Raw genomic sequence first — 26425 nt, 5'->3', positions numbered from 1 at the left:
AGGGGATTACAGAAGAGAGAATTAGAAGTAGAGAGACAAGGGGGTAAAAAGGGGAGGGAGAAGAAGAGTGGGAAGAAGGAAAGGAAAAGAAGTTATAAAGGACAGAAACAAGATATAGAGAAACAGGGCAAAGGTATAAGAATTGAAAGTATAAGCCTGCTTAGAGATAATGGGTGAAAACTTAATTGTAAAAGGGATTCTGCAAAGGTACATAAGATAGTATTGTTATATTACAAATAGAAATATTTTTTGAAAATATGCTTAAAATGATGGATAAAATATTTATCGTAATCTAGTGGAATGTTTGTTAATAAACAAATGAAATAAAGTGAAAGAATTAAATTAGGAAAGGATGGGAACATTTTAATTATTAATGATTTATAAAATATAAGTGAAGAGAAATATGGAAAAAAAAATTAATTATGGAAAGTTTATGTGTTCCCAAGGAAGTTTGATATTTAATTGAAAAGAAATGTTAAAGATGTTAAGATTTTAATGAATATTAATGATAGAATTGAATTGGAATGGAATGAGTGTTTTATTTACTTATATATATAATCTTTTTTAAAGAATATAGTTAGTATTTTAAGAATGTACCAAGCAGAATTCAATTGGAAGTTATGTATTATATTGAATGTTATAATCTTAAAGGTATACATTGAAACTTGAATAAGAGTTGAATGGATAAAATTAAAAGATATAAAAGTGCCATGCTCCAATTAGTAACTACAGGAGAAAATTTGTTTAATGAGAAAAGATAATATGAAATTGAAACAGGACAGACAGAAGTATAAATATAATGATTTGAATTGAGACGAGATAATCAAAATAAAGTTGAGAAAATTAAAAGAGGGGAAAAACTATGTAGAAAATGTAAAACAGTAATAAGATATGGAATAGAACACAAAAATGAGCATGAAATTGAGTTTGTGTCTGTATGAAGAAGTGTAACCCGGGACCATGCTATTTTCAAAAAAAGATGTTTTATTTGTATTATGGGTTTTTTTTTTGTGAAAACCCAAATAAAATTTTCAAAAAAAAAAAAAGAGAGATTGGACTGCCATTTGTCAGAAATGGTGTAGGGTCTCCTACTTGGGCAGGGAGTTGGACTAGATCAGGGGTCGCCAACCTTTTGGACCCCAGGGACCACCAAACTCATAATTTTAAATCCCAGGGACCACTAACTGGTTCTGTGGGTGTGACCTAACTGGTTCTGTGGGTGTGGGTGTGGCTTGGTGGTCATGTGACTGGCTGGGCATGGCTTGTATGTAAATATAAATATTTTTATAAGTATTGATTTTTTTATTTAAAAAAAGCAACTTTTACCCAAAATCAGGCAAAGCAGGCAGGCAGATTGAGTTGCTCACAGAATCATTCAGTGATCTATCTATCTGCCATCGGCTAGCTCAGTCTGCCATATAAATTTTGCTTGCCATGAGTCTGCATGAATAACAGAACCTTCAGTCCTAAGGTTCGGCTGTGCTTAAAAGCAGAGCTGAAGATCTAAAGACTAGCTAGAAAGCAAGAAATCCAACCATTTCCTGCTTCCTAGCTAATCTAAATCTCCCGGCACAGCAGAACAGCTGATGGTCGGAAAAAGGAAAAATAGCAATTTAACAGGAAAGTTTGCCAGGTAAGGAGTGAGTGGCCGGGGGAGGGTTCATGGCGGGCTATGTGGGCAGCGCAGCCTTGTGTTCCTGCAAAGCCTGGATTAATTGCTTTGGGGGGAGTGCTCTGGGGGTGAGATTTCTCTGCGGCCCACCAAAAAAAATTCATGGCCCATAAGTGGGCCGCAGCCCACCAGTTGGCAACCGCTAGACTAGATGATCTACAAGGTCCCTTCCAACTCTGTTAAATATCTTTCTTAGATCAACATCTTATTTTGCTTTTTGCTCAAATTCTTAAAGTTCTTAGGTTTATGATTAATTTTTCTTCTGTTCAAAGTTGAAGATAAAACTAACTATGACTTTCCAAACTTGTCACTCCAAAGATCTTTAATAGCTTTAAAAAGATTTAACAGGCAATTTCTAAAAGTGAGGAGTAAGGGAGATATTCATAATCTTTTCTTCTGGTGCCCAAACCCATGGAAAGTCTTGTAGTCGCCTCATAGGGACCAGCCATGTGGAGCACATGTGGGTGATCTTTTGTCTTCTTATCCAGTGAGGTTCTAAACATCCAGTTTAATTCATTGATCCCTTAATCTTTGCCATGGTTGACAATTCTGCTTTTACGGAGACATCTTCAGTTCACCACACGTCTCCCAGAAATCTGTTTCTCCATGTTCTGAACAGGTTTTATTCTTTGAAGCATATGCAATGCCATTGCTTAAAGTTAACTTTCTGGTTTGGCTTTTAAAAAAAAAATCAATCTTAGAGCTCATCTTGCTATACAAATAGTAACGTGTCCCTGCAGATCATTGGTAGCACTCACCATAGCTGTTCAAACTTTTGGTTTCCAGAGTCTAGAATGGTAGCAGTCATTGCTGTGGTCAGTACTTGAACTTTGACTTTTTTGTCCTCATTTCATTAATCTCAAATTAATAAAGTGAAGCCATACCTCATTTAGTTTACTCAGTTGATAGAGAATGGAAACTTGACACTTTCCCATGCTGATCACAAGCTTGTAAGATAAAGAAAACTGCTTTGCTAAGCTTATCAGACATTAAAGAAAACTGAAAAAAACCTCTAATCAAACCTTAATTTCAAATAAAAAAGCCAACTTCGGTGGTCCAGAAAATCAAATTCTGATCTGGATTGTAAGAATACAAATTATACTAATAACATGCACAATCGGAACCTGTTGTCATTACTGTTTGAACAATTTTCATTAGCGTTTGAACTTTTTTTGTTTTAAATTAGTCATTCAGAAATAAGCTTGAGAGAACAAAACAAAGGGTTAGCATTGGAAAGTACCCTTTAATATATAGAAGAAATGGAGAACATAAGAGGACTCAATGGAAATGTATAATATGAAGAAGAAGCTGTTTGTCTTTAGGTGGGTATCCTGTACCGCTAGTTACCAGACAAATCATGGTAAGTGAAAGTAAAGGCTGTGAGAAACGAGCTTCCAGATGTTCTTAAAGCAAAGGAAAAGCAGAGAAGATGAAAACGAACACCTTACTTTTGGGCACAGTCATTGGTGGAAAGCCCTGCCTTGGGGTTTGGTGTACCTTGTTTGTTTCTGCCTCTGTTGTCAACATTATATATGCAAAAATAAAAAAAAGTCTGCTTCCTTTTCTTAGGATATGTACTGTAAATTACTGTATCCTGGAGCAGAATCATTTTACCCTAAGATTAAATTCCAGTTTGGAGTATTCGTAGTGCCTAGGCTCAGAAGTCTGCCTACCTTTCCTCTTGTTTCATTTAGGAAAGAATTTGTTTACCAGGTACATTTCATTTTGTGTGTAGTAATTAGAAATATTGAACTTTACCATATATATATATACAGTATTTAGCAATGTGTCTGGACAATGGAATTATTGGATATTTAGCATGGAGAAGATCCAGAATCTTCTAGAAAGTATGCAAAGGAAATTTCTTCTCAGTTCTGAACAGCCTATATGATCAATGCCATTTAGATTTAATTCTTCATTTTGTATTTAGTGACATTTATGGTAGAATCTTTGATACTCACTTTTCAATACTCATTAGTTCGGGCAGAAAACTTAACATTAGTTATGTACCACTGTGGAGTTGCTTGAAATATGAATCATAAATATGTTCATGTTTCCTCAAAAGCCCTTTTCACACATACATGAATTCTAACACTGTCAGTGTATCTCCTTATGTTTTTCTGAGCTCTCAAAAGAACTAAATAGTATCTGTTGGTACACTCTAAGGAAAGATGACCTTGCCAGATAGCGAAATAAACTAGGTTCGCTAATTTGTGGCGCTAACTGATGTTTTATCAATTAAGTGTAGCTTATATTACAATAAAAGAGGATATAAATCAAGGGAGAATTACAGAACTTGTAGCTTGTGTAGTGCTTGGTGGTTTTCTTGCAAATGTTTCATTACCAAACTGGGTAACATCAGCGCTGATTATGTTACCTAGTTTGGTAATGAAACATCTGCAAGAAAACCACCAAGCTCAGAGAGCACCAAGGACACCGCAGTTCAACCATGAACTACAAATATTCTTTTGGTATTTGTATCTTGAACCAACCACCTATCTCTAACCTAGGATTCACTTTTAAAATAAAAAGTAAAAACAGTGTAAACTTACCGTATTGGCACTCTGGAGGTCTTCTATAGGTGTCTCCATATCTTAAAGGCCTCGTGGCTATCTAGGACAGACTGGGAACCATATCAATGTCTGGTTTCCACTCTACAATGTCAAGATAAATGACAACATGGAACAAAGGAGATCCACGCTAAAAATATTTAAAAATCTGAAACTTTATAAGATTTTAAATCCCTCCCACAAAGAAATAAAGAAGTTATTTAAAGAAGTTGTTTATTTCTCGGGGTAAGGAACTGAATAAAGCCCCCGGGTGCCCCTCCCACCATTAGCTAATAACTAACCTTGGTCAGGCTATGGTTTACAGTTTCTGCTTATACTAGTTAGGATTCCTCTAATTGCTGGGACATCCAGTTGTTCAGGTTTCTAAAATCCAGGCAGGCAGACTGTTACTCAAGTTTTGCAAACAATGCCAAAAACAGTTGTTTTCACAAAAGGCCCATAGAGACAGTTGGGCTGTTTGCTTCCCAAAGTGGTAACCCTTGTGTTCTAGGTGGCATGATTTGGGAAGATTTTCTCTAGCTGGCAGCTTCTAGATATTGCTGTTGTGTTGCGTTTGCACCTTCTGACATGCTGACTTAGAATCCTGAGAATTAAAAACTCAAGGCAACTGGAAGGTGCCAGGTGGGAAAAGGGTGACATCCAGCCGCTGCCCATTTGTGTCATACATGCATGTTGATTCAAGCAGAAAACTTACCACCCTGGCAGTCAAAGACTTTGTTCAGCCTTTTCTCCTGAAAAGATTATTTTCCCTTAAAAAAGAGGGGGGGGGGGGAGGGGGGGGGGGGGGGGGGGGGGGGGGGGGGGGGGGGGGGGGGGGGAAAAAAAAAAAAGGGGGGGGGGAGAAAAAGGGGGGGGGGGGGGGGGGGGGGGGGGGGGGGGGGGGGGGGGGGGGGGGGGGGGGGGGGAGGGGGGGGGGGGGGGGGAGGGGGGGGGGGGAGAAGAGGGGGGGGGGGGGGGGGGGGGGGGGGGGGGGGGGGGGGGGGGGGGGGGGGGGGGGGGGGGGGGGGGGGGGGGGGGGGGGGGGGGGGGAAGGGGGGGGGGGGGGGGGGGGAAGAAGAAAGGGGGGGGGGGGGGGGGGGGGGGGGGGGGGGGGGGGGGGAGGGGGGGGGGGGGGGGGGGGGAGGGGGGGGGGGGGGGGGAAAAAAAAAAGAGGGGGGGGGGTTATTTGAGAAACACGGTAGCATACTGGGATGTTTGATCCTGTCCTCTCCCCTCTTTATCTTCCCCATCACAACAGACAGTACTGAAGTCTGGCTGATCTTAAAAAGTACTAAACAATGTCAGACCTATTTAATGAATGGATGGGAAACTACCAACAAATTCCAGGATTGTAAACTACTTGAGAGAACATCCTGGAAGAAAGTAATGACGCCATATCTGTTTGTAGAGAAAGTTACATGGGCTTGTCCATAAAGTCAAGGGTTTTCTTAATCTCATGCTACCAGTCAAACTCAGCACTTGGGCCTGTATCCTTAGATAGCTTTCAAGCATCTTTGTTGGGCTTGGGTGCATATGACAATCAAGAGCTAGCACCTGTGTGTACAGTCCTCTGAGAAGATAAAGATGTAAACTACTCAGAGAAAAACTGTTAAGCTGCTCCAGTGTTAAGAGCACAGGAGTGAGGGTGTGGTCAGTTTCCATTTCTCTAAGGATGACACATCACAATCCGTAGAAAGTTCAGCTACAAAATCCTCTGTATTATATCTCTAACTACTTGGAATGGTGTCATGTAAGAAATTCTCCCCTGAGTTCAGTACTGACAAGATATTGCATAAATCCTTCAAAAGAAATGCCTTGGATCATACAGAAGTATAAGCAAAGCACCTTCTATGCTGTTTAACATCTTTTCCAGGCCCACATTGCGAAACTACTCCTAGCTGTTGCTACCTGTATGTGGAAGTAGTAAGGACCAGTGTTCAAAATAGTTCAATGATCCTGGAAAACCACCCAGCTGCTTTCATGAGTCAAAAGGAAGTGCATTATTCTGTTTTGAGAAAATTTATATGCCAATTGACTCGTAGCTCAGTTAGATATAGAAATGCAGTCAAAATTTGCTGTTGCAAAAATTCAGGTTGGTTTAAATCCAGCCAGAGTACCACACATCTTAAATTCTTGTATGCTTCGTGAAAATGTGGTTTAGTTGGATCTTTAAATGCAACTTTTACAGTATATTATAGTGCCGTATGGATTTTCTTTCCATTTACATAGCTGTAGTTAACATGCTTAAAAACTAAGCAGAGTCAAATATAGTTAGTACTTGGAAAGGAGACCACCAGAAAATCCTACAGCAATACATTAGAGTGGGAAGCTGAAAAAACATCTTGGAAGAAAGTAATAATAAAACATATATGTACTCTTCTAGAGAAAACTACATGGACTTCGTTTGAAATGAAGGAGATATTACCAGGCGGGGGAGGTTTAACACTAGTTAATCCCCCATCACCCCCAAAATTTCCCTAGCAGTGTTTCGTTTAGCTTGTGGCTCAGTTGCTGGATCTTTGGCAAAACATTAGCTTCTGTTAGCTGCATACAGTACGATTGTAAGGAATTGTGTGATTTATCTGCAAATATGTGTTAGGGAAGTTCTTAAAATACACTTTTCTAAAAACATTGATTTTGTAATTAACTTTTCTAGTAAAGAGTTATGGATGCCAGCCATTTCAGTTAATTGCTGTTGTCTATGCTGTGTGCATCCATTTTCTGGATGTTGTACAAGAAAGAGATCTGAGATCTTTTAGAACAGAGTTCTGTTCTACCTGGTCCTGTCGGATGCCAGCAGCTAGTCCAGTGATGGAGAACATTTTGGGCGCAGTAGGTCAAAAATTCAGAAAAACACGACTGCTGGCGTGTCAGATAGACACATCCCTGGACAAAAAAGAAATAATTCTTAAAGAGTTGCTTTAGATAGTGAGTGGGCAGCATATACATTCAATAAATAAACATTTACATACTGGGAAATATTTTTCAATTTGTTTCTGTCTCGCAGGAAAAAAAAAAGCTTATCTAAGGCAACTTCTCATTGCACAAGACCTGGAACCTTCAGAAGATGATTTTGTGTGGCCTTGCAGCTTCCAAAAAGATCAGGAAAGCAAGCCCCGTTCTCACATGCCATTTAGAGGCTGCAGAGGCTGTGTGAGTGCAGGACCCTTTTGCATGACATTTAGAGGTTCCAAAGGCTGTCTGAGAGTGCACAACCTTTTTGTGGTGCCTCTAAATGTGTCACCAAAAACAACACATGTTGTAGGTGAACTAATCTCATTGAAGTGGACTTCAACATGTCCTTGCTGCATGCTGTGGCAGGATGAAATAGTAGTATACTATTTGTGGTCTCCAATCTACTCTTTTTACCTCTATTCTCTCCTTAAAACAGTGCCTTTTTATGTTATTGCTACTTAGGAAGGAGATAGTAGTGATTTTAGTTTGGGGAGGGGCATCAAGTAGAGCTGCTCCCCAGAATTGCTTTTTATATGGTATTTGGGGTTGGTACAATGGCCAGGAAGTGTTTTGCAGGCCTAAGCATTGGTCAATGGAGGAAAGTTCCTGGTTCTGCATTAGTGGCTTTTCCATGTGTTGATAAAAGCCATTTTTCTCTTTCTCTCTTGTATGGTTGGGTGTAGAATAGCCAAACATTAAACCACTCCACAGCTTGACCATAATTACATTGTAGCTGTGCAAATGGCATTGCCTGCCATTTTTTCCCCCCAGTGCAGTTCAAGGTGCTGATTTATCACCTCTAAAGCCCTAAAGGGCATGGGATCAGGATATTTGTGGGACTTCCTTTTCCCTGAAGGTATCTGCCTGTCCCACTAGGTCAAATAAAGTGGACACGCTCCAGATCCCTTCTCATATGTGCTGCCCTCTGGTAGGACCTAGGAAGTGGGGTTTTTTCTCCTTACCTGCCCCTGCTGTGTGTGGAACACAGAAAATCTTGACAAATTGTAAGGAAAAGATGGAGGAGTCCAGCAAGGTGGAAGGCTGATATGTGGGAGAGTACCAAGAGTCTCTATTGTGGTTCTTTGGGTAGTGTTTTTTAAAAAAGTTTTTTTATACCTTTGTGAGTCACCCAGGGTTGTGGTTCATAATATGGGCAGCTATCAAAGCCTTTTAAATAAATGAATAAATTCCTTAAACACCACCTGCAAAAGGCATTCCAGCAGGCTTTGTACGATTGACTCCCACAGAGGTTTCAGGATTGTAATTTTAAGAAATCTCAGATTTGGCTATAAGATAATTCCTACATATGTAGTAAAACTATCAACTGAGTGAAGCCCTTCCCAGGCAAGTTGAGATTTGCAATAATGCCTGGGATGATTTTGAAACTCAACCTCTTTTCTATTCACAAAGCAAATAATTATTACCCAAACAGGCTTATTGGAAGAAATATAATGAAGCCCTCTCTTTTTTGCAGAAAGAAATTGTTTGTTTTTAGATGACTACTTCTTGGGAAACTGTTGAGGAAGTTCCCAGTGAATCATTTTGGTTCTTTATACATTTTCTCAGGCAGATTTCCTGACACATGACCCAATAAAGAAGAGGTTTTGTGGAAAATTAAACCTTTGACTCTAGAAAATAATTATTATTCTGAAAAGTGGGATTCTGGAACTTTTAACAAGTTCTGCACTTTTGTTCTGAATCCCCTATTCATTCTGTTGAAGTCCATTCCCAATCATGTTCTTTTTTCCCCCTCAACTTCTGAGTTTTGATATTGTGCCAGTTATTCTTTATATGCAGGATCCAATCTGGACCGATCACAGGGGACCAAAGATTTAGTCTTCTAAGCTTTTTGGACTCATGCTGGAGCCCATCCTCAGGGAAGGTTTCTCACCAGAATGTGTTCTATACGTATTATATTCTGTACGTAATTATTATATTCTATACCTAATATATATGTGGTGCCTGGTTATGTGTGGCTTTTTAGTTGTTGATTGGAGTGTTGATGGTCGGTTATTAAGTTGGCTATTGTTTCCATGTGCTGTCACATGATTTACTATCCTCACCTTGGTTGACTGACAAGGGGCCTTTTTCCTCAGGCTTCAATCATTTTTGTACTTGCTCAGCCAACAATCTTAATAGCTGCAAAATTGAATGTATGTCCTTGTTCAATGTAGTGTGAGGCTACCAATGAATTCAAGTCTCCCCGTCTGACTGCTCACTTGTGTTCTTGCAATCTGGTGGTTAGCTTCCTCTCTGTTTGCCCTACATAGTCCCAGGGGCAATCCATATAGGGGATCTGGTAAATTTATTTAAAAGTATCTCCTAGCTCCAAGCGTTTTTTGCAATGCATGATTTCTCCTTGTATCATAGCCCCTGGGCAGTGTGTGATGCCCACTTCTCTTGCGTCTTTTGCTTCCAAAATGTTTTTGATGTATGTACAGACTATCTGTCTGTAAATGAGGACTGTTTCTGGCACTGTGGATTTCTGAATATTTTTTTTAGTCCCATTAAAACAAAAATTGTGGATGCTTCAGGAAGCGGTATTTTCTGTTAACTTCCTTTTAACTTTAATGTTAAATTCTCAGTTAATGAGCATTTGTTCAGCAACTGTTTGAAATTACGAAAATGCTGAACAAGTGTACTTCCGACCAGTCCTCAAAGTCCTGACTGTCCCAGCATCCCTGTGGTCACATATGATTATGACCTGGGTTTGGTAACCAGCTTGCACTTAGGATGGTTGCAATATACTGCAATCCCATGATCACTATTTGCGAACTTCCCAGCCAGCTTCTCACAAGCAAAGTCAATGGGAAAGATTGTAAGGTGCTCCTGACATTTTCTACATGCCTTCCTGTCCCCCAAAGCAGCCGTCCTGTGCCCAGTTGCACCACTTCAGCCACTAACCGTCCTGAGAACCTGCTTGCAAGCATCCCAGAATTGCAACTTCCTCCCGGCTTCCCCATTGGCGGGAAGTTGAAAGGAGGCCCTGTCCCATGATTCTCCCTTAAGGGCAGCAACAGGGACTGCTGGGATTGCAATCGTTAAGCCTTGTAATCATGTGATGTCCACATTGCTTGACAATGGAAATTGTGATTCTAATTGCCATCACTAAGTGAGGACTACTTATATCTTGAAACTTACCTATTCTTGAAAGTTTGTAATTGAGGTAGCGGAATATGTCTTGGTATTCTTTAATTTTAGAAGAAGCATTTTCCTTATACTTTTAACAATTTATCTGTGAATATGTTTGTAGAGTTAGTGTGCTATCTGTGGTACAAAAATCTAGGCAATCACTAGGCATAGTACAGTAGCAGCAAAGACTTTACAGTTCTCTTTGCTGCCATCTGGTAGTCACCAGATCCAGATGTCTCAATTTTATCTTAGGCCTATCCAGTTGAACATAATAGCAGCCATTTGCTATTGTCTAATTTAATTGGCTATACAGGTAGTCCTTGACTCATGACCACAATTGAGCTCCAAATTTCTGTTGCTAAGCAAAACATTTGTTAAGTGAATTTTGCCCCATTTTATGACCTTCCTTGCCACAATGCTTAAAGTGAATCACTGTAATTGTTAAGTTAATAACATGATTGTTAAGTGAATCTGGCTTCCCATTGACTTTGCTTGTCAGAAGGTCATAAAAGGTGATCATATGACCTTGGGACATTGCAATCGTCATAAATATGAGTCAGTTGATCTGAATTTTAATCATGTGACCATGGGAATGCTGCAACATTTGTAAGTGTGAAAAATCATCATGTCATATTTTTCAGTGTGGTTGTGATTTTGAATAGTCGCTAAATGAACTGTTGTAAGTCGAGGACTATCTGTAGTTTTGTTTTATTGATGCTAGTCGGGCCATCTCTCCCTGGTTGTATCTACCCATCCTGTCTGATCCAACACGAATGACATGCTCTGGGTTATGTCCATTATAGAGTGTCATCTGGTGGGGCCCAGACAGAGAAGGTTTTCTGTTTGGCACCCAACTTTATTGTTTTAAATATTTTATGTAGTGTTTTATTGAAAGATCATAAGGCACCTAGAGGTCACTTCGGCAAAATGGATGGCATAGAAGCAGGGGTAGGATTCTACCGGTTTGGCCTGGTTTGGGTGAAGTGGTAGCTCCGAGGATCAGCTGGGAGCAAACCAGTTTTGTTTGATCCAGCGATCAGCTGTTGGGCACACCCACCCACCCAGGCTCTAGGCTGTGTTTTATATCCTATTTTTCAAGCTCAGCTGGCACAGAGGATTGCTGCATGTCAGCTATTTTAACACATAGGGATTGCTGGAGAAGGTCAGTAGCAAACGCTCTGCGTGTGCTGAACTGATTGTTACACCGGTAGAATCTCACCCCTGCATAGAAGTTAAACAAACATACAAACAAACAAACCTTTTCCCCCTGGGGATTAGACTTGGTCTGACTCTGCTGGCCTTTTGTAAGACCTTGAAACCTGGTTTGGTTAATGAGCCCATAGCCCTGGGTGTATAATTGAGGCCAAATCATGGCTTATTAATTGTTTTATCTCAGGTGTTGTATACAGTATGTTATTATTGGTTTGTTATAATGTTTTCATTTTGTTTTTAATCATTGCTGCAACCCAGAATCATATACTAGAGATGGGTGCCAATCTACATTGAATTAAACCAATAAATAAATAAATATAGTAAAGTATTATTTTTGTTAACCATGATCTGGGTTATCTTCACAACTAATATACGTCTATTTGTCCTTTACTGTGCATTGTTTTCTATAGCATAAAAAGATAAAATCTCTTTTGAATCAAGTTTGACTCTTGCTGACCTCATGGATAGAGACAGATCTGTGTAGGTTTCTTGATAACACAATGGATGGAGTTTGACTTTTTGTTGTTGTTGTTTCCACTCAAGCCTACTGCCCTGGTCTTTTGCTGTGGTTTTCCATCCAACTTCTAATCAGATTTGCCACTGAATTTTCAAGATCAGATAAGGACAACTAACTGCTAATGTATTCCTAAAATACAGATATTTATGTCCAAGACTTAAAATGTTAATTTCTTTGTTTCATAAAACACTTTTAATAGTGCTGAGTCCACAAGTCCCCTTATCACTTTATTGTATAGTCCAGATTTTACTAAAACAAAAGGAAATTTATACTCTGTGGTACACCTGTATCTCTCTATTTTAATAGACTATATATCTGTCCTGTCATATGTGCTGATGTCCTTGCCAAAAACATATTTCCCCTCTCCCCGTTGTTTCCAGGAGTGTCTACAGAGGAATAACTTTGATCACTGATATATCAAAACATATATGAAAACTCTGAAAACTGAGGACTAGATTCTTGTACATTCTTGCTTATGAATCTTTGTTTTAATACAATCATTTCCCTTCACATATTTTAATGGAAACCTTCATTGCCCATAACAACAGGAAATCCTCAGTTTACAATCATTCATTTGATGATTCAAAGTTAAAAGGGCACTAAAAACTTTATGACCATTCCTCACACTTAAGCAACTTTTCGCAGCATCCCCAAGGTAAACATTCTCAAAATTCAAGCGCTTGGAAACCAGTGTGTATTTACAAAGTTTGCAGCATCTCTGGGTCATGTGATTGCTATTTGCAACCTTCCCAGCTGGCGTCTAACAAGTCAATAGGGAAAGCCAGATTTGCTTAACAACCGTATGATTCACTTAACAGTTAAAGTGATTTGCTTAGCATGAAAGGTTGTAGAATCAGGTGCTACTCACTTAGCAACCACCATGCTTAGCAACAGAAATTCTGGTCTCGATAGTGGTCATAAGTCAAGGACCAACTGTACATCAAGAATGTGTTCCACAGTGCCTATAAAGTGTCCTGTTATTAAAAAAAATGTTTTTTTTTAATGTGGACATGCAGACCAGCAGGTAAATAAGTTGATCAAGCAGTATCATATCTGTTGGGCTGGATTAATAAGAAACATGGGAACAGGAAGAATTTGGATGGAAATTTTTTGTTGTTGTGGCATTCTCTGGGTTTGGTTATATTGTAGTGCAGTATCAATATCAGACAGAGGCCTTGGCAAAGAGTCCTTCTTGCTGTTAAAATAGGTTAAAATTGCTGTTAAAATAGGTGGAGCGTGGTGTCTCTTCAAAGACGCTGCTGGGTCTGTTTTTTAAACCACATGGGACAAGCTTACTTCATCCCAATAAACAAAACCCATTGCCAAAAATTGAGGCAAACTCAGATTAGTCACTTACAAAGTGAAGAGTCTGCCAGATAAGATCAAGAGGGTGACATATTAGCAATTCTAGGAATTGCCATCCCAAACACACTTGTTTTTCTCATTTTATTTTAGATATATTGTTGGTATTACCACAGAGGACACCAGAAGATGATTGGGTTTGGATAATTCTACATCTTAGTTTTACAAGGCAGTTCACAGGCAAGTGTTGCCTCTTTTTAATTTGATTGATTCTGATGGGAAAAGACATGTATTTCTGCAATTTAAAGTTGTCCTATCTGAGCAAAACTATGCTTTGTGAATGACGTGGGGTCACCTTTGACAGTCACCTAATTCAGTAATGCCATACTTTTATTTATTCTTTCTTATTTATTACTACATTTATATGCTGCCCATCTCACTGCCCAAAATTACTCTGGCTGGTTTGCGATGCAGTACTTCGTTAGATATGCAATACATATTCATTACATTCACACATTGCACTAAGCCACACTGTATAGATTTAGCATTTTGGGCAAACCCAGCCATTACAAATCACATCTTATGGCTTAGTACAGTGCCTCCCAATCTTTTGGGCACCAGGGACCGGAACTATGGAGAGAGGTTTTTCCATTAACCAGAGGGGGTGTGGTTTCACGTGCTGCCTGCATCCCATGGATGGGACTTTGCTTGTTTTTGAGGCCTGGTTTCTAGCATGCCGGGGACCAATGCTGGTCCACAGACTGGGGGTTGTGGATCCCTGGCTTAGTATATTGCACAAATTCGGTCACTTATAGTTTTACAACAAGGTATTTTTTAAAAAATATCAGGGCTTCCTGATATTTCAACGTATAAGGACCTGAATTGTATTTGGTTGTCTTATTTCATTCCATGTTAAACTTAATTAACATTAAACCTAGTTCATATGATCAGTCTGTCACGTGTCTTAATAATTTTCCCTGTCATACTAACCGTGACAATAACCTTAAAGGTCTCTGGGATCATATCGAAGGCTTCTTGAGTCACCAGTAACCTTGTGGTCTAAAGTTGTGCCATGTGTTGACCAGGTCGTTGTGTTCTCTTCCTGCCCCTCTCTATCAGATCCATCATGATGTCTTTTGCTCGGTTGTATATGTTGATATTGGCTGCTGCTGGCAGTCATGAGGAAATTAACAAGGCAGTAATGTAGAATGAGGAGTGAGTGGTGTGGTGGCCTAGTGGTGAAGATGCTCACCCCCCCCCTCAGAAAGTTGAGTGTTCAATCCTAGGTAGCGGCAGATGTTTCTCTCTGATGAAGGGCATCCGGCCGGTAAACACTCAGCTCTATCCAGTCATCCCGACTCTACCTCGAACTAAGGGATCAAAGGGTCGTACAAAGGACGTTTTTAATGTAGAATGTATTAATGTTTTCTGTCCATCCATTGTCTCAGCACAATGTGTCTCTGAGGCTTGTTATGGGAAAATAACCAGGAGGAAGGAGCACAATATCTGCAGCATCAAGTTCTTCACCGGAGGACAAGATAGAAATCTAATAACTAAGCCAAGCACATGACTGCCTTAACAACAGGGGTGCCTGCGTGTGTCTGTTGGCTCCATGGACACACAAACTTAATAAGTTGTCCATGGCTTGATTAGCCGATCTTAGGTTACAGAGATGGAGTAAATTTTAATCCAGGAGTGCTGTCTTTAGTAACAGACAGGCATTGTTCATAGAAGAAAGAACTGAATATCCCCCAATCTAAATATATCTTTTTAAAATCAATTCTTGATCATTCTTTGTTGTTCTGTCCTGTCACTCACTTTTTAAAGTGTGATTTCCAGCATGACTGGAGGTTGTAGCCACCCAATCAATTCTCTGGTAGCAGCTCTCCAAAAAAGATACCTCTAGGAATCTTCTCCAGCATTACTGGTGGATCAGGGCTCCCCAACTCCCTGCCCCCATCCATGGACCAGTACCAGTTCAAAGCCTACTGCAGAGGTTTCCAAACTTGGCAACTTTAAGACTTATGAACTTCAACCCCCAGAATTCCTCAGCGAGCTATGCTGGCTGAGGAATTCTGGGAGTTGAAGTCCACAAGTCTTAAAGTTGCTAAGTATGGGGACCCCTGGCCTATTAGGAAGCAGGCCACAGAAGTAGCGGGCAAGCACATGAAGCTCCATTTGTGTAAGTGGTGGGTGCATGCACAAAACCATCCCTTCCCCCTTGCTATCCCTGCCATTGCTAGTCCATCAGAGCCGGAAAGGTTGGGAATGGCTGCTGTAGATGATCTTGTAAACTTTTGCATGCACCTAGCAGTTTCTTTACCCACTACACTACCTCTTCAGTTCTGATATGGTAAGGCATAGCACCTGAATATAAGTGAAGTTGTGCAGCCTCTCCACGTGGCAGTCCAACACATCTGGGATAGCGGTAGTCCTCGACTTGCAACCATTCATTTAGAGACCATTTGAAGTTACAATGGCACTGGGGGAAAAAAGATGACGATTTTTCACTTACTACTGCAGCATACACTGGTCACCTAATCAAAATTTGCATGCTTAGCAATTGGGATACACAAACACCCACCCCACAGTTGCAGTGTCCTGGGATCATGTGATCAACTGGCAACCTTTTGATGAGCAAAATCAATGGGGAATCTAGATTCACTTAACAACCATGTTACTAACTTAACTGCAGTGATTCACTTAGCAACTATGGTAAGAAAGGTTGTAAAATGGGTCAAAATTCAAGGTTTTTTTTTTGCTTAGCAACAGAAATTTGGGGCTCAGTTGTAGTTGTAAGTCAAGGACTACCCTGTATTCCAGATGATACTTGTCATCTTTCCTTCATTTCCTTCTCTCTCTCCCTCTCCCCCCTTTCTCTCCCTTCCCCTGTAACTTCTTCCTCTTTACTCCATTTTTGCAGTCAGGATAGTATTACCAACCATATTTTATGTAGGTGCTTCCTGGAGAAAGAAGGTGAAGAATGAAATCTTGGATGACTCTTAGACCTTTAATTAACCTCAGTAATTCCACCAAAGCTTATATTCATTTATTCATTAAGCCTTACCTTTGCTAGGGAATTAATCTGAGCAGGGCCAACTCCTGAATTCTTGCCTTGCCCACCGAATGTTTTAATTTTTCAAATCTCCTTTTCTCTTTGCTGTCTCAGGACTGAGTTTTGTTTGGTTTATCCCACCCCTTTACTCATGCCCTTTGTTTAATTAGGTCATTCTTACCCCTTCTTTCTTTTGTTGACTGACTGACCGAATTTGTATCTTCAGCTGCACATTCTTTCCCCAAGGTCTTTGATACTCAACTGGAACCATCTGTCATAATACTGGTCTTAGCTGGACTCAGCTGGCCTGTTCCACCCACCTCTGACTGCTGATGCTCACAGTGCCTCTCTGTCTTTGATATTCCAACCGGCTTTCCCTCCCCCCTTTTCAAGTGTCATCCTCTGATAACATTCTCACTGTTCCTGACTGGACTGATGGTGATGTACAAGGAGCTTTCCTCTATGGAAATTAAGTAGGTTTTGTCCAGTTCTCAGCGGATCAGGCTGTTGGCGTTTCATAAAAGTGAACTCTGATTTATTAACTTAGTTAATAAAGGCTGGGTACAACTGTGTGCAAGCTGTCAAGAGTGATCGATCTGCAGACAGTGTTTACCACTGATTGATTTCTGTATTATGGTGGGAGGGTGAGCTTTTAAAATGTGAATAAAGGCCTTCTCTGGCGAAGGTGAACTGGTTAGAAACATCTGGCCAGGTATAGCTACTACTGTTTCAGATACGCCAGCTATTTCTTTGGGATGTACTCTTCCTGCAGACCTGATGGAACTGATGAATGCTGATGTGGGAAGTTCTAAAGTGGGTTTAAGTATGACTTGGTCTCAAAGTGGACATCTAAAGAATCTGCAAACACTGGTCTAGATTAGAATTTGATTAAATTGTTGGATTTGGAGTTACTGCAAATAAGGGCCTAAAGTTCTTATGATAGTGTGCAGGTTTATGGTAAAGTCTTTTGGTTTCCTTTCCATGACAATGTGACTTTCAAGAGCTTGCCTCTGTGAGTACAATGTCATGGCATAATTTGCTCTGACCAATAGGGCTGCTTTCCCTAGGACAGTGGTGGCTAACCTTTTTGGGCTCCTGTGCCAAAAATTGTGTGCGCACCAGCGCACACGCACTTGCGTGCCAGCACCCAGAATGCAATGTGTGTCCCCGCACCCCATGCCCCCTGTGCATGCATGCGCAATCTCCCCCTCCCGCCACCCCCTTACCTGCACTGCGCCTCACAGCTGATTTTTTGGCTGGTTTGAGGCCTTTTTTGGCCTCCCAGAAGCTTGGGAAAAGCCTCTGCAAGGTTTTTCAGGCCGAATTATAGGCCTGTTTCGTCACTTCCAGTATTACAGGAAGTGATGAAACAGGCCTATAATTCGGACTGAAAAGCCTTGCAGAGGCTTTTCCCAAGCTTCTGGGAGGCCAAAAAAGGCCTCAAACCAACCAGAAAAAAAATCAGCTGTGAGGCGCACGCATGCGCAGTGAGGTAAGGTTGCATCTCGCGTGACAGCACAAATGACTCTGCATGCCACTTGTGGCACCCGTGCCATAGGTTCACTATCATGGCCCTAGGAGATCCTCCCCCCCAAAAATAATTGTGTATGGAAATATACTGATAAGAAGTAACTGTTGAAAGTAAGATAATTAGAATAGATAAAAACATAGGTAGATCTTTGATGACTTTGAAGATTAACTGCACCTTGGCAGGTGTTGTTTACTTGGTGAATTTAACTCTTTTTGTAACTTCTGAGCATGGTCCTTTCTTCCTTTTTTCCTTTCCTGTGTAGCTGCCTTTCCCCCCTCTTGAAATTATTTATTATTTTTTGGCAGTTTCTGTTGGAAAGGGATCTATGAAAGTGTGTGAATATTTGTGTGTTTTTCTGTGAGAGTCATTAGTAAGTGAAACAATTAACTTTTAAGTGGTTATATTTTTGAAAGCAATTAATTACTAGAAGTCTGTCCGTCTGACTGTCTGTTTGTCTGTCTCTCTCTCTCCCTATCTACCTATCTATCTATCTACCTATCTATCTATCTATCTCCTGACCCCATTCGTATATGTATGGTTTGGATGTATGAATATAATGCACTCTTATAATGTAATAAAATGGGCAATGAGTGGGTAAGGAACAAATCTTTAGAACTGGTTTTAGCTGGTGTTAACAAACCAACAGGATACCAAGCAGACAATGAAAAGCATGTTGCCTTTGTGTTCGTGGGCTTTTTAATCTATTTTTTCTTAAAGAATCATCTTAAATTCAGAATCTCTGTTTGAGTAAAGCAAGTAAGCAACATGTTATACTTCTACCTGCAAGCCTGTATGTGTGTTTTTCTTAATACCTCCTTCTAATTTTCTTTTCTGCAGAATTTAATGAATCTTGCAGTTGATCTGAAATACCCACTGTGAAGAAAATAACACCCAGGGAACATTTACAGTTGGATATTTTTAATGTTCATGAGATGTCTCCTAGAACGGCCCTCCTGATGCCATGGATATTCTGCCTCTTAAAGCACTGGTGTTGGTCTTGGTCAGCTGTTTTGCTGGGCTTCTTTACAACCATCCCAGCCTTTTTTTTAACTGGGAAAGAACAATTTACAAGAAACCTAATTTCATAATAATTTTGGCAGACGATGTAGGATGGGGAGATTTTGGAGCCAACTGGGACCTAAAAAAAGGCACACCTAATTTGGATAAGATAGCTGAGGAAGGAATGAGGTGAGTTTCAAACTATTCTCTATCATTCACATTTATTTACCGTGTATTTAGAGAGTATAGTCAATTGTTTAAATGCTATATAGGATTATTGGATTGTGCCTATAGTTGTGCATTTTTTGCTTATTGGTTTATGACATTTACATTGTACACAATCAAAAGCATACTTTATATCATACAGCATATCAAAATGAGAGGGTTACAATAAATATGGAAGATTCATAAAACTTAAATTAAAAAATATAGGAACATTCCAGACAGCACGTTGTATCGGCCTCCTGTGGAGATTCATGAGATTGGAGAAATGTTGTGAGAAATGAGATTGAAACTGTTTTCAGCAATCTCCAGAAAGCAACTAGAATTAGGGCCAAACACAATTCCCACAGGAGACCATTCCAGAGAGCCAACCCAATGGTGCGAAAAAATGGCTCAGGGCTTCGCCCACTTTCATGACCTTCCCTAAATGGGAGAAAACCCATTGCTTCTTGTGGCATGATTGAAATGGTTGGGCCAATCTCAGTAGAAAGATGTGGTTTTGAAGGTATATCAGGGTTATTTTCAATAAACTTGGTTTATTTATTTCTGAAATTTATATGCTCCTTAACGCCAAAAGAATGATATAAAATATAAAATAAATATAATGTAAAATAAAGTAAAAAAGAATTGATTAAGAAAACATAAATGCCAGAACACACTAAGCATTAGTTTCTTAGCCATTGAGTATCCAAAAAAATAATACTAACAAGATTAATCCCGCTTATATTTAATACCTTGTCAATCCCCCAAAATGTTGTAAAACAGCCAGCTTTTAAATGCAAATGGGAGATAAATTGTTTTCAATAAATATAGGACCTTGAGGGACTCAGGTGAAGGTTGTTTACAAATTGATCATCGCTCATTTGCACTACTACAAGACCTGAAAGTTCCTTTGGAGGGGAGTGAGAAACTGTAGTAATTCCAGGATATGGTGGCTACACAGCTGCCAGATCAGTCCAGCTGTTGCCAAATAACACCAACTTTAAAAGACATTAAGTTGCTTCTGATAAAGCTTACATGGCATAGTATCAAGATACGTCTGGTACCACCTCAACAAAATTGAATGGGCTAATCTGTTCAGACATCTAGAGAAGATTTTCTAGAATTTTTCGCTTTCTGTGAAAAGTCCATCAGAGTAGGCTAGATGGCATGTTTCCTTAGTCTAAGGAGTACCTTTATCTCTCCCATTCTGTAAAATGGTTAAAACTATTATACTATCAAAGCTGAACTCATTATTGGCATTCATCCATATTTTTGTTTTATTTTTGTTTGCTCTTTCTCCTGTTTTACTTTTGCTTTATTGTTCATCGTCCAGACTCTTTAATTTATGGAAGAATATCAACAAATATGGTAACAATGAAATTGTATTCATGTTCATTAATTGGGCGAGTTTATTCTTTTATCCTGGTTTTGCCCTTTTCTGGTGAATATCCTTGAGGAAGATGAATGGTCTAGAAACATGAAATATGAATAAATATCCACAATAGAGTACACACACAAATATTATTATGCGCTTATACTTATTGGTAGTGAGATGGGGAATGTTCATAATTGGTTTCATCAAAAGATGGCAGTCCTAGGTTAATCAGTGCCTAAGAAAGGCACTGCATAGATTTTTCATCAGGGTTTACATATTTTTTCCATTCCTACTTTTTTTCCCTCACTGTCTACTCTATTTTTTGTAAAATGATAATGTGAAATTCAAGGTCATATTCATTTGGAGTAAATACATTGATGTCATCATCATTATCATCATCATTGTCATCATTCATTATCATCATCTAAACTTGTAAGAACAGATCATGCCAAGCCTATCTTATTTCATTCTTCAATAAAGTGACTAAATTAGTAGACCAGCAAAATACTCTGGACATAATATATTTAGATTTCAGCAAGGCATTCGACAAAGTAGACCATCACCTACTTCTTAGTAAGCTAGAAAAAAGTGAAATAGATAGCACCACCACTAGATGGACTTGCAACTGGCTCGCAAACCGTACTCAACGAGTAGTCCTTAATGGGTCTAAGTCTACATGGAGGGAAGTAAGCAGTGGGGTGCCACAAGGTTCCATCTTAGGCCCAGTACTCTTCAACATCTTCATTGACGACTTAGATGAGGGAATAGAAGGGGAACTTACCAAATTTGCAGATGATAATAAGCTGGCAGGAATAGCTAACACCCAAGAAGATAGGCTCAAGATCCAGATGGATCTTGACAGACTAGAACACTGGGCCTACTATTTATTTAAAATGAAATTCAATGTAGAGAAAAGTAAAGTCCTACACTTAGGCAAGAAAAACCAAAAGTACACATACAGACTGGGTGAAAGCAGGCTCAATAGCAGTAACTGTGACAGGGATCTTGGAGTCTTAGTGGACAACCAGCTAAATATGAGCCAGCAGTGTGCAGCAGCAGCCAAAAAAGCTAATGCAATCCTAAATTGTATTAACAGAGGGATACAATCAAGATCAAGTGAAGTACTAATATCACTCTATAAAGCCTTAGTAAGACCACACCTAGAGTACTGCATCCAGTTTTGGTCATCACATTATAAAAAAGATGTTGAGACTCTAGAAAAAGTACAGAGAAGAGCAACCAGGATGATTAGGGGACTGGAGGCTGAAACACATGAAGAACGGTTACAGGAACTAGGCTTGGCTAGTCTAGTAAAGGAAAGGACCGGGGGGACATGATAGCGGTCTTCTAATATTTGAGGGGCTGCCACAGGGAGGAAGGGGTCAAGCTATTTTCTAAAACGCCTGTAGGCCAGACAAGGAACAATGGATGGAAACTGAACAAGGGGAGATTTAACCTGGAAATAAGGAGAAACTTTCTGACAGTGAGAACAATCAACCAGTGGAACAGCTTGCCCTCGGAAGTTGTGGGAGCACCATCACTTGAGACTTTCAAGAAGAGATTGGACTGCCATTTGTCAGAAATTGTGTAGGGTCCCCCGTTTGGGCAGGGGGTTGGACTAGATAACCTAAAAGGTCCCTTCCAACTCTGATTATCTGTTATCTGTATGCTGCCCAACTCTCAACATCTCTGGGTTGCTTATGCAGTAGAATTTGGAAGAGTTAAAGAGCCATTTCCAATATTTTACTGGCACAAGTGGCACATTTCCCCTTCCACCCACCCTCTGCAAATTCTCAGTCTTTAAAATTGTTACTTGCTTAATAATGTGCATTTCTCCAAAACTGGGAGACAAGTTTAAACCATTTCTACTACAACTACAAATGCTAATTGTGTGACATGATTCAATTCAAAGATGCTCCCTTTTAATGAATAATTGTTTTATAGGATGTACGAAGAATTTATTGCTTCTCTAAAGACGTCAATGCTGGCTATTTAAAACCTCCTCAGGCAAATAGTCAAACAAGGGGTTGAGATAGCTCTAGTGATTGGGACTTCTGTTTGCTTAGTGTAAACATGTTTCTCATGTGTTGCCTGTCTTGAATGTATTTGCTTCATACCATTTTGGCATATACACAAATCTTTGAAAGCAGCCAGTCAGCCTTTTTCTACAAGTTGTAGCTCGTTTTCCTTTAATATAGCCTAAGCATGTGTTCGTTTTTTCTCTTGTTTCTACAGAATATCAATAGCACTTAGATTTATATGCCAACCCACAAAGCTTTACAGCACACTCTGTGCAGTTTACAATGTCAGTATACAGCTCCCAACTGTATCCATCTGGGTCCTTCTTTTTATTGACCTCAGAAGGAGGATGGAAGGTTGAGTCAACCTTGAACCTTTCAGGATTGAACTCCAGGCTGTGGGCAGAGTTAGCCTGCAATATGGCATTGTAACCACTGCGCCACCACGACTCTTGATTTTGCAGAACTATATGAAAGCAGTATATATGTTGAGACCTGAGACCTGCCCGCTCTTGCATTATTTTGTTTATTTTTCTATTTTGATCGGTCATAGCAGCATAGAATTCAAATAGCCTATTTCAGTTCTGTACCATATTTCAAACTCATAGTAACCTGTCCACACTAGCAGACCACACCAAACCATATCAATTGAAGAGAACATTTATAGCTCTGGGTTGAACTGTGAGTTCCTTGGTGCTCTCTGAGCTTGATTGTTTTCTTGCAGACCACGTGAAGGGCTCCTGAAGCTACATTCACTCCAATGGCTGCCAGTCTTCGACAGGACGACATTCTTCCAGAGGAAGTTCCAGAGAGGATGAAGGCGTGGATGGAGCTGGCAATCCGCCAGGGAATCGCAGCAGGTCTTCAACACGCAGTTCTGACCAGGGAACATCCTGTAACTGCTGTTTATGATTCTCAATCGCTAAGGTCGTTGACCAGATCGGAGCAACACTATACCCAGGCACAGTTTCAGGGGGACATGCCCCTCCAGGGGCCAGAGGAGGAGGAGGAGGAGGAGGAGGCGGAAGAAGTGGATCAAATTGATCAAATGGATCAGATTGAATCAGGATCAATACATGACAGTGACCTGGCCCTGTCAGAAGCGGACCCCCTAGAAAGGGGGATGTCTGAAGATGAGGGCCTTGTTCCCGATCAACCTGTATTTACAGGCTTATTCTGCCCACAACTAGTCAGATCACTTTTGTTTAAGGCAAAAAACATTGCACGCCTGAAGAAGTCGGCCCCTTCTACCACTCTAACTCCTTCAGAAGTGGGACCAGAAGATCTAATTTTCAACCAACCGGTAGTCGAGGCAGATGTGATTCCAGTTCCTCACATGTTTTCAGACCTGGTACAGAAACAGTGGGCATCTGCAGCGGTGTACCCTGCCCCCATGGGATATGACAGGAAATATTTTAATTTGGCCCCTGATTTCTCAAAATTGTTGAATACTCCCGAGGTAAACGAACCTATAGTGGGATTAGCGTCCTCATCCTCCATTCCCAGTGAAGCACTGGAGGCCAGAGGAAAAAAGGGCCAGCCTTGCCCTACACAGGAGCCATCAGTCTGATGCATGGGCCATCAGAGCGGCCACGGCCGCTTCCTTCTTTACCCGTTCTTCTCTCAGTTGGCTCTGTCTCTTACGGGAGCATGTCCCTAATTCCAACATTAGAGCGCACCAAGATATTGCAAAACCTATAGCAGCTGCTGAATTCTCAGCTGACACAACTTATCATGCAGCCATTACTTCACATGTCACAGCGCGACACTTACTATGGTTAAAACATTGGCAAGCGGACATTAAGCACAAAGGCAAGCTGGCTTCATCTCCTATTGCGGGAGACAGACTGTTTGGCCCTGCCCTCGACCCGCTGCTAATCAAAACCCGAAACAAAAAGAAAATTCTACCTTGCCTTTTTCGGAAGTCAGATTCTCGAAACCCTCAGTCCTTTCGGAGGGGATCTTTTCAGCTCTTTTATCAGGAACCCTTCTCACCCAGATACCAGAGACCCCCATCATTCAGACCAGGGCAGCAGCCAGAGAGGTCTGACTTGGGGGATAGGAACAGAAGGGGTGGCCAATCCAAGAGATCCTTTTGAGGAGCAGGAAATAGGTCTTTCCGGCATCCAAGATAACTTCCTGGACCTGGCTCCCATTGGCGGATGCCTTAAATTATTCGCGGACCAATGGGAACGTCTGATTCCTCCTCAACGTCTGATTCCTCCGTCAGAGACACGATCAGATTTGGCCTTGCGCTGGAGTTTCAATCCACTCCCCAGACTTGTTCGTGTCATGCCCTTTTTACAGAGATCTGGTTAAACGTAATCTTATGGAAACAGCTATCCAACATCTACTGGACATACGAGCCGTCCAACCAGTAGCTACCAATCAACGAGGGCGACGTTTCTATTCACATCTTTTTGTTGTTCCCAAAAGTTCTGATGGGTAGAGAACAATATTCGATCTGAAGCATCTTAACCGTTTCTTAGTATAAAATGCACACCCTGCAATCTATCTTACTCGGCATCAGAATAGGTGACGTCCTTACGTCTATAGATCTGACGGAGGCGTACCTACATATTTCTATTCGGCCTTCCCACTATAAATTTTTGAGATTCTGTTATGATAACCACCATTTCGAATATGAGGCTCTTCCTTTTGGATTAGCATCTGCCCCCAGGACCTTCACAAAGGTTCTTGCAGCTCTTGCTGCTCATCTCCAAGGTGTACCTGTATGACTCCAGTGTTACCTTGATGATATATTAATTTTGTCATCTTCCGTTCATCAAGCACTCAGAGATACTCAGACCACATTACAATCCTTACAACTACATGGGTTCTCAATAAATTGGAAAAAGAGTCATTTAACACCATCGACTCGATTAATCCATCTGGGGGCAATCATAGATACGTGGAAGACAAAGTTTTCCTGTCACCAGAGAGACAAAACAGCATTCATCAATTAGTTAAGGAGATCAAAGTTCAGAAAAGGATACCCCTAGCTGACCTATCAAAATTGTTAGGCAAGATGATCTCATGTATATTTATTATTCCTTGGGCCCGCCTCCACACAAGATCGCTCCAGTGGTTTCTGCTCCCATACCAGCGATCCGCCGAAGCAACTCTAAATACAAGGTCAAGGTTCCATCAAAGGTCCTCATATCTCTCCACTGGTGGACCAGACCAGTCATAAACAGAGGTTGTCTCTTCAAAGAGCGCCACAGACTTACCATCACCACCGATGCCAGCCTGTTTGGATGGGGAGCTCACTTTCAATCGCTCACAGCCCAAGGCTGCTGGTCCTCCACAGAACAGTCGTGCAGCATAAACTGGCTGGAGCTTCGAGCAGTACACCTGGCTCTCCGCAGCTTCCTTCCACAGGTACGCAATCAACACATACTAATATTGACTGACAACGTAACAGCAAAAGCTCACATAAACAAACGGGGGCACACAGTCAAAACACCTCATGTGGGAAGCGGAGCGCTTGTGTCGTTGGGCGGAGAGCAACCTACTTTCCATCAGAGCAGAGCACATTTCAGGATTGTCGAATACACAGGCAGACTGGCTAAGCAGGGCCACGATCGATCAATCGGAGTGGCGCCTCCATCCGACCTTTTTTCAAGAGGCGGTCAGGACATTTGGACAGCCGGTGGTGGACCTGTTCGCTTCCCCCCTCAATGCTCAGCTCCCAAGATTTTTTTCCAGGTACCCCTCGCAAGGAGCGGAGAACTTCAATGCGCTCCACTGTCGTTGGCCCCCGGGACTTCTGTATGCATTCCCGCCACTTCCACTGCTTCCCAAGGTCATCCAGAAGCTGCTAGACAAGAGGGCGGAGCTGCTTCTAGTAGCTCCTTACTGGCCCAGATGGCCATGGTTTGCAGACCTCCGCAGTCTATCTGTA

General features: G+C 40.9%; 1 protein-coding gene across 12 annotated transcripts in view; it reads left to right on the top strand.

The window, feature by feature from the left end:
* Positions 1-26425, top strand: part of ARSG (arylsulfatase G) — a 102017-nt gene that overhangs the window by 23530 nt on the left and 52062 nt on the right. For 9 of the 12 annotated variants that reach the window (XM_087956072.1, XM_087956069.1, XM_087956062.1 and 6 more), the window contains exon 2: positions 18763-19113. Coding sequence is in view for 10 of the 12 variants with exons in the window: in XM_087956069.1 (XP_087812195.1) it covers positions 18887-19113 (227 nt within the window). In the remaining 2 variants the exon portion in view is untranslated. Of the gene's footprint in view, positions 1-13492; positions 13580-18762; positions 19114-26425 lie in introns of all 12 variants that reach the window. The other 3 variants (XM_087956073.1, XM_087956063.1, XM_087956066.1) reach the window with 1 other exon arrangement.

This window comes from Notechis scutatus, chromosome 2, assembly GCF_049901735.1.
Source record: "Notechis scutatus isolate UNSWTSFEM ecotype Mainland chromosome 2, rNotScu1.2, whole genome shotgun sequence".
Lineage (NCBI taxonomy): Eukaryota > Metazoa > Chordata > Lepidosauria > Squamata > Elapidae > Notechis > Notechis scutatus.
The sequence above is the reverse complement of the archived record's forward strand: the minus strand, read 5'-3'. Positions and strand labels throughout refer to the sequence as shown.